This window comes from Oreochromis niloticus, linkage group LG7 (genome assembly GCF_001858045.2).
Source record: "Oreochromis niloticus isolate F11D_XX linkage group LG7, O_niloticus_UMD_NMBU, whole genome shotgun sequence".
Classification (NCBI taxonomy): domain Eukaryota; kingdom Metazoa; phylum Chordata; class Actinopteri; order Cichliformes; family Cichlidae; genus Oreochromis; species Oreochromis niloticus.
Genome location: NC_031972.2, coordinates 15,290,304 through 15,303,992, shown reverse-complemented (window position 1 = coordinate 15,303,992; position 13,689 = coordinate 15,290,304). Strand labels below are relative to the sequence as shown.

The 13,689-nt window shown below is 39.6% G+C and overlaps 1 protein-coding gene across 2 annotated transcripts in view; it reads left to right on the top strand.

Moving 5' to 3' along the window:
• fibcd1b (fibrinogen C domain containing 1b) overlaps nt 1-13,689 on the top strand; it is a 116,626-nt gene that overhangs the window by 18,256 nt on the left and 84,681 nt on the right. The window contains exon 2 of one of the 2 annotated variants that reach the window (XM_005454533.3): nt 10,581-10,664. The exons of the other annotated variant lie outside the window; for it this stretch is intronic. Within the exon in view, the coding sequence (XP_005454590.1) occupies nt 10,581-10,664 (84 nt within the window). The remainder of the gene's footprint in view (nt 1-10,580; nt 10,665-13,689) is intronic. 2 annotated transcript variants of the gene reach the window in all.

Sequence of the window (13,689 nt, the reverse complement as noted above, 5' to 3'; positions counted from 1 at the left end):
CTTACCACAAATCAGAACACTAATTCAGGAAGATTTTTATTATACATGAACCCAAATATGTAATATGGTTAAGAAAAGATAGTAAAACATACCACTAAAAATGTTAAGGGAACATGTGAACAACATTAACTTATTTTAAATGCAATCTTTAAAGATTTGCTGATTTTGGTTTCCACTGGCCCTTTATGACTCTTGTTTTTCAACAAATTATATATCAGTAAAGATGTTTTAGTTTGATTATTTAATTCATCACAATCTGATATGTGTTTTAAGCGATCCCTTAATTTTTGAGCAGTATATATTCCATACCAAGCATGAGCAGGCCATCAGGGTTTTACTTTATTTCCCATTTTTCACTAAGGTGGGTACTACTCCTTTCCTCGTGGAGTGGAAAACAGTGCTTGCAGCGCTTTTATTTTTGCTGCAGCACTGTTTTATGCATAATGCCTTTGCTTTGTTTTGACTCATTGCTAGGGTATTGCTTTACCATGCAAAGTTGTATGTGTTTGCTCGTAAGACTATTCCTTTTCCATTTGTTTGCCCTTTGATAGCTTCAAATCTAAAAATATGCCCTTATTGAGGCTGAAACTGTGTCATTCTCAACAAGTTATACAATAACACAAACATTTTTCTGTGACCGATACTACACCTTATAAAGGCAGCGATCAAACCCCCGCACTCTACATGAAGAGGCCCCTTAACGATGCATGCATATCCCCATTCTGCAGTATGTGCTCCACTTATTGCCCATAGCTTCTGAAGGGTTATTGTGCACCGAAATTTAGAATGTTTCCATTACAGTAAAGGCCCTATTGACAAAATTGCTTTGGTATTTATGAGTAGTGCCAGCAGCAGTACTACTGTGTTTGCTTTCTGGGAAGCTTTGTAAAGGCTAACAAGACCGAAGCCAGTAATAATCTTTTCACATTCACTTCCGTGGAGGGAAAATCAGATTTAGGACTCCAGGAAATTGACCTTAATGAACAGGTGTGTTCATACATACATGATCAGTCGAACACATACACATAGTCTTTTCTAACGCAGAACGTTGAAGAAGTTTGGTTATCTGTTGTTGAGCATGTCACTTCCAAAGAAAATGTAAAAAGGTACAAATGTCCGGGAGACAATTAAACTTAATGGGTATATCTTTAACAACAAATCTGTTCTTTAGATCTTTGATAAAAAGATATTATAGCAACATATCAGAAGGTACCTTCTGTAGTCTTACAGTTATATATGTTGGCATATTAAATAATACGAGTTACTATCTACACCTGTGCTGGCAGTTAAAAGGCATTTCATACTAAAACCTAACATCAGTATTACACGATGTTTAAGAAATACACTGTTATCCACTGTTAAGGATTGAAAGTGAGGCCAAGGACTCAAAAAATATTGCTTTGCACTGACCTTAATAATGACCTGCGCTGTGCTTAGTCTTTCTCAGCGCAAAAAGCATAGAAATGTAAGTCATTGCATTTGATTGGTTAACATAACATCCTGTTCTTTAGTAATATATCATTATAAAACCTTGATAGAGTTATTAAAGAGCTATTTGGTTTCCATACATTAGCATTAGCCGTTTTTTTATAGTTCTTCTGCACTTTAATGAAAACAGTTTCTATTTTACCTTTTAGCACAGTTTTCATATATCAAACTAAGTTGCAAAAAAGCAATAGCAGACATGATTAGCTATAGAGTGGTGGGCATTTACTTCAATGTGTACAGCCTAGCTTTTTTATGCCTGTCTGAATTTTCTGTGATTTTCCAATGATTCAAAATCAGAATAGAAATTCCGATACGTAGAGCACAGATTATAAAGTTTTGAGAAAATAATATAATCTCCTCCAACTCCTTTATAAAACTCCTTTGTAAAAATATAAATAAATATAAATATAATAAGAGATTAGTTTATTTGCTGTGTCTTGGCCACAATGATTTGAAAGGGGCAGCTCTCTGTAAAGCTCATGACTGATGAAAATGGTGCACTTCTTTGGATTACCTAGCTAATGGCTCGCAAAAGTATTATATTGCCCTTTATGAGCAGTTTAAATGTATATATGCATATATTTTCTTAATGCTGCTGGTTGCTGATGCAGTATTCCTACTTAGTCGGAGACAGAACACAGGGTCAGACACATTTGGCATATGTGTTTGGCTGAAGAGCCAATGGTGTGAAGCTACCATCTGTGGGATTATGACTGAATGCCTCTAAGACAAATCCTGGCCAGAAATCACAATATTAGAGCAACGTAGAACTTTGGTTGGTCCCAGACAGTCAGTCCAGACTGATTAGAAAAAAAATCCACAGGTAAAAATAAACTTAAAAAGTCATAATAAAATGCATAATATAGTACCAAGGTTTGAGGAATAGTTGTTATGATAATGTTTAAAATGTTTTATATGGTCAGAATAGTATATATAAAATGTACAGTATAAGTATTTATGTCTCCGTTGGGCTAAAGCAAATATGTGAATTGTGCTGTATCGCTTTATTTAACATACAATATCCGTATGTGAATGTTAATGGCTTATTTGAGGATCTATGACCTTGTGTAAGTGTGCACGCTACACAAACTCTAAATTCGGAAAACACAATATGCTGCATCAGCTAAAATGAATGCATGCAAACACTGCGAGAAATGTTCTTCACCTTCAAAATAAGACAGCATGCAGAGAAAGAAGAGGAAGGAGAGGCCAGCAGGAGAGCAGGGAGATGAGTTCAATCCTAAGAGACAAATCACCCGCTCTACCCTCCACTGCCTGTCCTTGGAGCTCACACTGCAATTGGCCACACAGAGACTGACTCTGTCACCAACTGTCCCTGAGACGCACACACTGGAATGCAAAAACATATCACTGCAGCCACGATTATAAAGCACACAATCACCGTAAGGTCAGAACGGCTTCTTTGTAAGCAAGAAGTGAAACAGCAAGATTGAAAAAGGGCTTTCAGTTTCAAAAGGCTTATATTGCTACCTCTTCTCTCACAGGTTATGTGAGACTAACCAAATGGAGACAAAATATGAACTTTTAGTAAATATTTTACATGTACTTTATGCCTTATAAGACCTGCTGTCGTTTAGTGATTAAAAAAAGCGTTGCTTGCAATTGTTAAAGACATAAAGCATGTGAGTATGAGGTAGGGAAATATTACATATTGAATAAGAAATGTGTCAAAGCAGTCTGTTTCAAACGTCTTAAAGAGTTTTTAATAAAACAAAATGATTTGAAATTTCTTTAAAATTCATGTCTCTACCATATGGGTCTTTCTGCAGACAGAAAACATATTTCAAAAGCTCAACCTACAATTTTTGCAATTTTATGTTAATTTTCTGTGATTTCCCTACGCTTTTTAAGTTTTCTTAGACTTCTCAGACATTTAAAGACATAATTTTCACTTGTCTCTTTGATTTTTTTGTTCCATGTCACTGACCTTCTCTCGTTCTTTAAGTTTTTCGTTCCTTTTTCAGAGCAAAAGCCTCGTTCGAACAAACGGGCCTTGCTTTGGTGATATGATGACCAAGAAGACAGTGAATGTGAGATTGGGCTTTACAAATAAACCTGACTTGTCTTGACTTGAAATTAAACTTTAATGTGCAAAACGCAGGTCAGGTAAGGAGGATTTGAGCATGATTGCATAAAATGTCAGGAACATAATGCTCATGCACATATGCACATCAAGAGAGGTGTATTCTATTGGCGGTTATACATGCACCAGCAGCACTTTGTTGACAGCAACGTCATCCTAATTGCACTGTCATGGTCCTAAAGAACAGAATGGCCACCTAGCTGATCCTGCTTCAGCACACACAAAGTGTATCTTTGGTAAAGGCGCACTTTCACCATTCAATAAATTATTGTGGAGTGAAAAGAATAGATTTATACTGCTATTCCTGTTACCTTCGTCAGGAATAATCAAAATAATTCTCATCAAGGACTCCTCACATCTGAACTTCACCAGCTTGCTTGTCTTTCTTCGTCCTTTCCACTCCCACTTCAATTTCTCTCTTTGAAATTGCAGGCCACTTAGAGTTGTGATTGCTGTTGCAAGAACAGTTAAGTGCACAAGTACAATCATGCAAGGACAAGAAACACACTTACCTGGGCACGCAAGCACACACATACCTGGATGCACAAGCACATTCACTGATACCCTTATGAACTTCATGCAGACACACGCACATGCACGCACACAAATAAGACGCACCATTAAAAAGCAAGATGAATCTCCACCCCACAGTGTTGCTACTTTAATAGCAGCGTCATAAGAAGGCAGACACTTCCTCAAATAGGCAAAAATGAAGAGCTGCGTCTCCTTAATGTATACATTTGCATATATCACTATGTGTAAACCGTACAGGCACTCATAAATAATACATGGATGTTAGGGATACTGGTGTCCTGCTTCATGGTACAGCTACCCTGCAGAATGACTAATGACTGTAGCTCAAATAGCACTACTGGGTCCCCTTACTTGTGTGTGTGTGTGTGTCCATGCATGTGTGTGTCTGTCCATCTATCTCTCTTTGTATGTCTATGTTTGTGACTGCGTTTGCACGAAGGGGGTATCCTACATCTTCAAAATTTGACCTTGGCAAGGAGATCAGATTTTGATGCTGATGGCGCAAGACAAATGTAGCGTTTGCTCCTTTACTCGTGTTAGAGGATATGTGCGTGTGTGTGTGTGGATGTGTACATGTGTGGCAGTGCACGAGTAAAAGATGTGATGGTTGAGTGCTATCGGGTGGCAAGTGGTCATGTTCACTTTCTCTCTGAGGGGATGCTGTGCTGCAGTGGATATTGGTCTTCTAAGGTCAGGGGGTTAACTCAGCTCTCCATAACAAACTATAGTTGTGCCATCATAAAACACACAAAACCATTACTTTAAGGACACCAGCACCTAATCAATTTCACCCCGCTAGATATTTGTTAATATGATTACTTCCATATATCTTCAGTCCTGCATAAATAACAATGGGAAGAACAAGATCCATGAAAGATGAATATTGGGTGGTGGTTTACTGGGAATCAACAGATACCTCAACATTTGGGCCAGTGACTGGGTACAGTAAGTTCTACCCCCATACTGACGCTCTGGCAGACTTCTGTAAGTAAATGATGATAGCAGGTCATCTACAGACATGATAGAGTGCAGCTTTCGTGTGTCTTTTCTTTTAGTTAAAGTTGGAAGCTTCCTTTCATCTCAGGTATGCATGTGTAAGACCATTAATCATCATTATTCTGGCAAGGCCGGCCTCAGAACTTGTTGAATTTTAAATGTAAGTCCCTGAATTAATAATTAGGCAATGTTTATTTTGTTGGGTAGTGACATTTGAATCCTCAGAGAGAAAAAACCCCAAACAAACCACAACAAATAAATGACCGTAAATTTAAAAAAGAAAAGATTTGGATTAACTCCCACTTAAAATAGCCCCGAATTATCTTTAAAATCCAAGAACTTGATGAGTTCTTTGTGATTTTATAGCTCTTACATTGCCATATTTTAATGTAAAGTACATTCAAAAAACGATTCAATGCCCCCATAAACAGGAAGCAATTGTGTGAGTAAAACAAAGCTGATACAAATGTATATAAAATCAAAAGTGTATTTATTCAGATAAATAATCATTAAGGAAAATAAGCTTCATATAGACTGAATGACCAATCAAGTAGATTTGTTTTGATGAGATTCAAATATATATTGTAATACTAACCTGTCTCATTATAGATTTCAACGTGTTTTATAGTTTATCTTCTTAAGATCTGATTACAAACTAGAGAATATAGCAATTTATTTTGAAGGAATGTCACAAATTTATACATTTAGTCACTATTTTCTCACTAATAAAGTTTCTGTTTAGTTTTGAGTGTTGTTTGGTATAGCAGTCTCTACAGAGAATGCACACTTAAGTAGATAATCTCTTATATGAAACACTGCTGAACTATGTAAGGGCTTTCACCCCTACACAATATCCTTCTGCTTTATATCCTGCTTTATATACCCCCTTTTTCTGCCTTTTTCATCATTCTGTCCCCTCATTTAGCAGTCTGCAAGTCCCATTAAATGATTAGTAAGCCCACAAGTGAATATATGCAAAGCCTCTTCCACTCCATCGGCTTAGTGAGCACTAGGCTTAAACACACCTTGCTAAAGTCCCTGTCACACAGACTCACGCAAAGATATTCTGGAAAGCGAACTAATTATGCCAAGAACAACACGTTCGCACAATCCAAATATTCTTAGATAGTCTGGGGATATTGGCCTAAAAGATTTATATCCACACACTATCCATGCACTCATGCAAATACATAGGTACGCTGATTGAAAAAGCACACACGTACACATTCAGGCGCGCCCAGGATAAGTCTGAGCCCTCTCTGTCTTTTTGGGACGTGCCTCATCAGATAGGATTCTGCTTGTAAGGTCCAACCAATAAAAAGCCCAAATATTCCATTAAGTGTAAATCCTCTCCGCTGGTGGAGCTTGTGGAGTCAGTTTAGGACTAGACAAACACTGCCAAGCAGTCATGCCCAAGCTGGGACCACTGCCAACAAGAAGCCCCACAGATATTGGTGTGTCACTGTGGGGCACGTGCGTATATGTTTGTGTGCACAGGCAGCATGAAACCCCAATGTGAACATTAGCAGGCAGGGGAATGAACAAACTAAAGCTCTGATCCATGCTGCTCAGTATAATGGAAAGGCAGAGTCTCAGGAATCTAAGTGGGTTGCAGCTGCAACACATAAGCTTTTGTTCTGTGTGTATGTGTTCACGTGTGATGTTTTTATATTTTTTTTGCCCTTTTGCAACAAAACGGGAGTACACGTTGTGCCCATGTGTGTTGGCGCACACAAGCATTTACCCATTTTGTATACTCACAACACATTTGCCTGCTTTTTATTACTAAAATGAATTTGTAAGACACACAAATTCATTAGCTTTCGCTCTACTATGTAGCTGACTTGTTAGTGCGTTGGTCATATCACTGTGGAGTCTGTGTTTATTTAGTAAAGCAGCTCTGTAGCTCTCTGTGTACTGCACAGACAGCTGCAATGTTTTAGGCAGAACAGACATAGATTTCTATCACTGACCCTAAGGCTGCTCATTAGAATTCAGCACACCTCTCTCAAATCTCCCGCTTCCCCCATCCACCCACCCTTAACTTTTTTCTCTCTCTCACTGCCTTCCTTTATTCCTTTCTTGCTGTCTTACACACTGGAAATGAATGCTTAGAGCAAAAAGGTGAGCTATTGGTCAGCCGAGATAACAATGACTATGTGAGTAGCATACGCGGCAAGTCGCAGCTGACAAAACATACACAAAGACAAGCACTGCTGCACAACTGCATACATGTAAGTGCTGTTTGCACTTTCACAGCTACTATATTTGAAATATTAACATTAAAAAGCTAAAGGCATCCATCATACCTGCAGGAATCTGAGAGAATTATCAGCAGTCTCCCAACTTTAAGTGGATTTCAAGACTCTGTTAAGCGTGGCTTTTTCAGAAGGCCCACACAGTAACTGTGTGGCTTTGTCTGCCACACTTGCCCCGCATAAGCAGCCATTTCCACATTAGGAAAGCTTAATGTTTAGAGATTTCTCATTTGGGGGTCATAAGCATTACTCCAGAGTCAGCCATATTGAGCGTCTTGCTGCCACCAGCTGCAAGTGTAAAATGTGTATTCTGTCATTGGTTGACAAGTGGTTGCCCGAGGTTGTTGAACGATACTAGGTGAAACTGGTTGCAGACTTATCTGCAAACACTTGCAACTGCTAGCTAAACTACTTGAAAAAGTGGGACGCAAGCTGACAAAATAGAACATTTTTCTTCAGAATAAAAGTTGTGCCTCAGCATTGTAGCCAACATCTTTCACAAGGCGTGACTTTTATTTTGATGGGAAATGTTCTCTGTGTCTATTTTGTGTCGCACTTTTCACAGTTTCACTACAGCTTTAAAAGTAGCTGCTCAGTGTTTTGCCACATGTTGGCATGTTTGTTTGTTTTTTTTGTGGACTTGGATGACTGTGCCAATCTCCGACCAACCAAAGCAATCCCAAAGAGGCTTTTGCCATCCTGTCAAGGAATACACATCTTTCTCTAGTGTCAGGGACTCATTGACTTGTCAGCAGACGTAGGTGACTGGGGCTTTTAGCAGTCGATTTCCCAGCGACTGCCATCAACCTCCAGCAACCACTCACCAGCTGGTAGGGGAATACATATTTTTCCCTGATGACCAGTGGTTTTTAGTTGGTTGAAGATGGGTCTCTAGGTTTGTGTGACTGGGGCCTTAATCACTTGGCCTTACCACTTGGCCTTACGCTGTCACCATGATTGTCACGTGTCCAAAAACAGAGCAAGTTAATGTTATGTCATTAGAAGTCATGTATCTGCAAAACCACAATATGAGTTATGAGCGTTACAGCCGTCAGACAAATCAAGTTAGCTTAACAATTAGTACACAAATAGTTCTAAGGCCAAACCAGAGGTAAAAAAGGGGTGTGGGAGGGTGGAGACACCATGTCTGCTGTATATGACAGTCGGTGGTTCTTTACCAAACCAAAACTTAACCAAACCCAACTTACTTCACCGCCTGGTTGCTGAAAATTAGTACAGCTTTAAAGTAATCTTACAGTACTGCTCATAACAGGTGTAAAGACATATAGTCTTAGTCATATAAATTCACCAATGAAAATCTTGTGACACCAGGCTTGGATAGAAAACACATTTTGATATATTAATTGCTAATGTTTGCTGCATCCATTCTTAAGTACTCAGCTGGGATTGGGGATGTGTGCTTTTGTGTTGGGGTTATTGTCCCTAGCTAATTGAGCAATTCCAGTGGGGGAGGAGTAGCGTTTAAGGTCATGGAACAACGTGGTCTCTGGAAGCTGTTAGAAAGCTCACGCTTCCGTAATTACTCTGCTTTTATCTGAGTAGCAGCTAGAACTGCTAGACAAATACACATATAAGCAGCAGTAATCACATACTGTATCCTGAAGCATGTTCAAATTTCACACTGCACACATTTACCTGTATGAATAAGTGCTGCTTGCACACAGTGTTTTCCCCGCATGCAGTCAATTAAAAGTTACTTTTTGCTATTTTCTATTTTACTCAAAGTAGAAGAAACTCTGTCCATGATTTCTGGAAATTGAACCTGTCATAAAAACTGATTTTAATGATACGTTTGAGATGTAAAGGAAACATTTGAAAAGTCATGCTGAATATTTATACTGACATGGATTGGGTAATGTGTTAGGAATGACAGGATGCCACATCACTTGATGGAAATGAAAATGATCAATCTACTGTACGGAAGGCTGAATTCAGACATCCCGAAAATCAAAGTGGAAAAATGATGCAGCAGACTCCATTTTGGCAGACCTGAACAGTCTGAGGTGCAACCTGGCAGCGTTGGGCGGACCAAAACATAAAGTCCCAGAGGTGTTTGATTAGATTTAGGTCTGGCGAGTGTGGGGTACAGTCATTGGTATCAATTCCTTTAATCTCCAGGAAGAGCCTGCACACTCCTACCACGTGAGGCTGAGCATTGTAGCACACCAGGTGGGATCCAGGACCCACTGCAACAGGATGGGATCTGACAGTGGGTCCAAAGATTTAATCACGATAGCTAATGCCAGTCAGGGTGCCGTTGCCCATTGGCTGCGGCCTGTGGTCTGTGCACCCCTCCATGGTTATTCCTCCTCTGATGATCAGTGACCCACTACCAACCCAGTCATGCTGAATGACGTTACAGGCAGTATAACATTCCCCATGGTTGCTGAGACCCTTTCAGGTGTGCTGAGGGTGAACCTGCTGTGATCTATGAGAAGCACAGGGTGCCAGTTTTGGCACAAATTGTGGTATTCTATGGCAAATGCCAATCTGGTTTCATTGTGCTCTGCAGTGACCATGTAGCCCATTAGATGATGTAGGTTCCTCATGAAGTCTGTTTCTGATTGTTTTCTCAGACACATTCACACCAGTGGCCTGCTGGAGGTCATTTTGTAGCTCTGACAGTGATCATCCTGTTCCTCCTTGTCAAAAGGAGTAGATGCTGGCCCTGCTGATGGGTTAAGGACCTTCTATGACTTTGTCCGGCTCTCTTAGAATAACTGCCTGTCTCTTGAAATCCCCTCAATCCTTTTGAGATTGTGCTAGGACCTTTGCACCCTCTGTACGGTCCAGATTTCAGCCAACGGTACCAGTAGTGACACTGGCCCTAGCCAAACAGTCAGAAAGGACGAGGAGAGAAAAAAGTCAGTTGCCTCCACCTGTAAAACCATTCCTATTGTGGGTGCTGTCACATTGTTACCCCTCTAGTGCACCTGTTTTTAATTTCATTAACACCAAACCTCTGCTACCAGATCAATATCCTACAAGTTTAATTGGCTTGATGCTATACCCTGATTAAAAAGTATTCCTTTACTGGTTTTCAGGAGTATATATCCAAAGCCTGTGCGTCTTCTTGTGCATGTATGTGTGTGTTTGTTTGCATGTGCATGCATGCTTGATTGCACATGTGACTTGAACAAACGCCAACACTGGTGGCCCTATCTGTTTGTCCCATGCAGACGTTCTGTGAATGTGTGCCCAGCTCCTCCCAACTCAAACATCGCTGGTCAGATTCAGAAACAGCCAGGGAGACCCCAGCTAAGGTAAGGTCCCATTATCACATGTACGCACATGCATACTTGAGCAATTTGTCTTTTTAACTGGTTGAATTTACACAAATCAAACAAATTATTTTGGCTAGAGTTTGAATTAGATTTCTGCAGAATAATATGTAAGTTGATATAGGGACTAGCAAACACTGAAGTGGATAGAAATGGCTAAATAAAAAGCATTCAAACTGATAAAATGTATAATATTATAATGACACAAATTAAATCCCCTTATTTCTTCCTCTATACTACGTGCACTGCTGTATACACTACTATCCGCCATCTCCTTTTCAGTAAAATCAGGGGCAGACATTGAATAGTTACTTGCTCACCTGCGGAGGAGATTATGTTTCACCGACAGTGATTTTTTTAATCACTATCCGCTCTCTCACTCCTTTAGTAATGGATCGTTGTGTGTAACACATTATATTTTGCCACTGAGAAGCAGCAATGGCACAACCTCAGCTCAAATACCAAGACACACAAGAGGAAGATGGATAAGACCCTGCAGATACTCTGAACTGAGAGGGGAGGTCACGGCTACACTGGGAAATGGAGCCTGATTGTATGGCAGATTATAATGAAGAAATTGCACTGAATGCTGTTATGAGTCAGATTCAAAATGCCAGTGAATGAAATGAGGGTGGAAATGGTGAACATGCCTTCTTTTAAAAGCGGTCCGTGCATGCCAGTTTAGCTTCAAAATATTTTTGTACCTTTCTGCGTGTATTAGTTTGGCAGCCTCAACGTGAATGTCTTCTGTGTATACATCGATTTGTGTCAGCATGTGCGTGTTTGTGTTTTGAGAAGAGGGAGAGAGGAGGAGAGAGTGAGGACGCTTGGAAGAGTTTTGCTGGTTTCCTGCTTATCTAATGAGCAGGCAAAACCTTTTGTCCAAGAACTGTCTGCCAGTTCTCCTGCGTGGGAGGACATCATTTCCACAGAGAGGAATTCTCTCTGATTCTCTGCCTCTTCTTTCCGATCTATCTATCAGAATTCCCCAGTTGTCCCCTCAAATCCCATGGTGTGGCTTGAGTACAGAAAGGAGAGGACGCGAAAGTCAGCCACTAATTACAGAGTGGTCTCCTGCTGTGAGATCGAGAGTCTCATTTACAAAAAAAAAAACCTGTTAAGAGGCTGCTTGCATCCTGTTCTCACTCTCATTATGCCACTACAAATCTCAACCTGAGGTGGGAGACCACGTACTCTGTTGGGACATGAAGCAGGTTGCTGTTTCATTTCATTTTTACTGACCGTCAAAACACAATGCAACAGAAAATCTGAGGCTCCAGAGACATTTTGGTTGGTTAATAATGCTAAAAAAGGTTAAATTAGCCACCTTTGTTTCTAAAGTGGAAAGATGCCTGGTTAATTAATTTCTTTTTACACTTGCTCTGTTTTCTATTTCTTTTCTGTTGTCTTATCCCTATGCTGTGTTTATTATTGGGAACATTGTTTGCCACAGCACAATAAAAAGATAAAATCATAAAATTATAAGATCAATCAACCGAATAACCACCTTGTTGTTGAGCCAGTGCGTTTCTACAGTTGCACTTGTACACAGCAATAACTCCCAAATGACGAAAATATTACCTGTAAACAGAAGAATGAGTGCATTTCCTGTGATTATTCTTCTGTTGAAAAATAAATAAATCCTCATCCTGTACTTGTTTGAGCAAACAGCCTATAATGACACATAATTATGTTATTGTTAAGTGACCTCGTCTTTTATTGACATTGTAAGTTGTAGGAAAAATTGACATCCAAAGCAGTAGAACTTCCCAGGAGAAAAAAAGCCTTAACAAAAAAAAAGTCAGCAAACCTTTTAATCAATTTTTTTTTTTAAATTTGATTTGATTGAATACATGTGTGGTGAAGTGTGATTTGTGGCTCAGCTGCAGGGGTGGGGTGGAGCAGTGGGTTCAGGGGAGGATGACCTACACAGTTGATCATCATCTCAACATGTCTCCCCTATTTGAGTAGGATCCTAGGACCTGATGGGGAGGAAAGTGGACTGAGGGAGTGACAAAGAGTGTGAGCTCGCCAAAGGAGCTGTAATGCCTCGTAACTGCCAGGGTATCCAAAAAGCACTATAATAAAGCACTGTTCACTGTGACACACTGAGTGAGTTGCATCCTGTCTTCACAACATGCAATTTTGATGTCCTGTTGATTTTTAAAATAAGTAATGGTTCAAAAAACTTTTCAAATAAGTGTCTATGGGCATTTCAAGATGGCCACAGAGTAACACAATTCTACAAGGACTGTGTCTCTATCGGTGAACTGAGAGCTTTTCAGCAGCATTTCAGCAAATGCTTCCCAACAATGCAGTGTCTGTGGGCAGGAGGATGAAATCTGGATTGATAGATTAGCAAAACATAGAACTTTAACACTGAACAGCACTTTTGTCGATTCATTATTGTATTCATAAACATGAAAAAAAGATTCTGCAGTCACATTAGGGAAAATGGTGGTTGGAGATTGCAGCAACACCAAAGTTACTGCAACCATGTGCAATGAATTTGTGGTTTTGTTGCCTTTGAAAATGTTTCTTTGAAGACGAAGGGCAGGTATGAGATCAGTCACAGTGATCAAAGCAACTTTGGTTCATCAAACCAGCAATAGAGCGGCAATAAGACAGACTCAATGAGACGGAATTAGATTAATAACACTTAACAAGACACAGAGTTGAATGTTAGATAGCAAACACTTAGATGTAGAAAGAAGTGCTTATATAAACGTGTGTGAATGAGACATGTTATATGAAGTGCTTTGAGAGTAGAAAAGCACTATGTAAGAACCAGCTCATTTACTATAAATGAAGCAGTAAACACAAAAGTAGGGATTCCTAAAAAAATAGGATTATTGTAGGACAGCAGTTTAATGGCAAAGTAACATAGGCACTTTCTTTTATAGAAACCAGTTGCCAACTAGTTAGGTCGAGTTCCCTGTTGCAGATGAGTTGCAAAGACTGAGTTGGGAGTCTGTCCACATTTATATATTAGATGGCAATTATATGC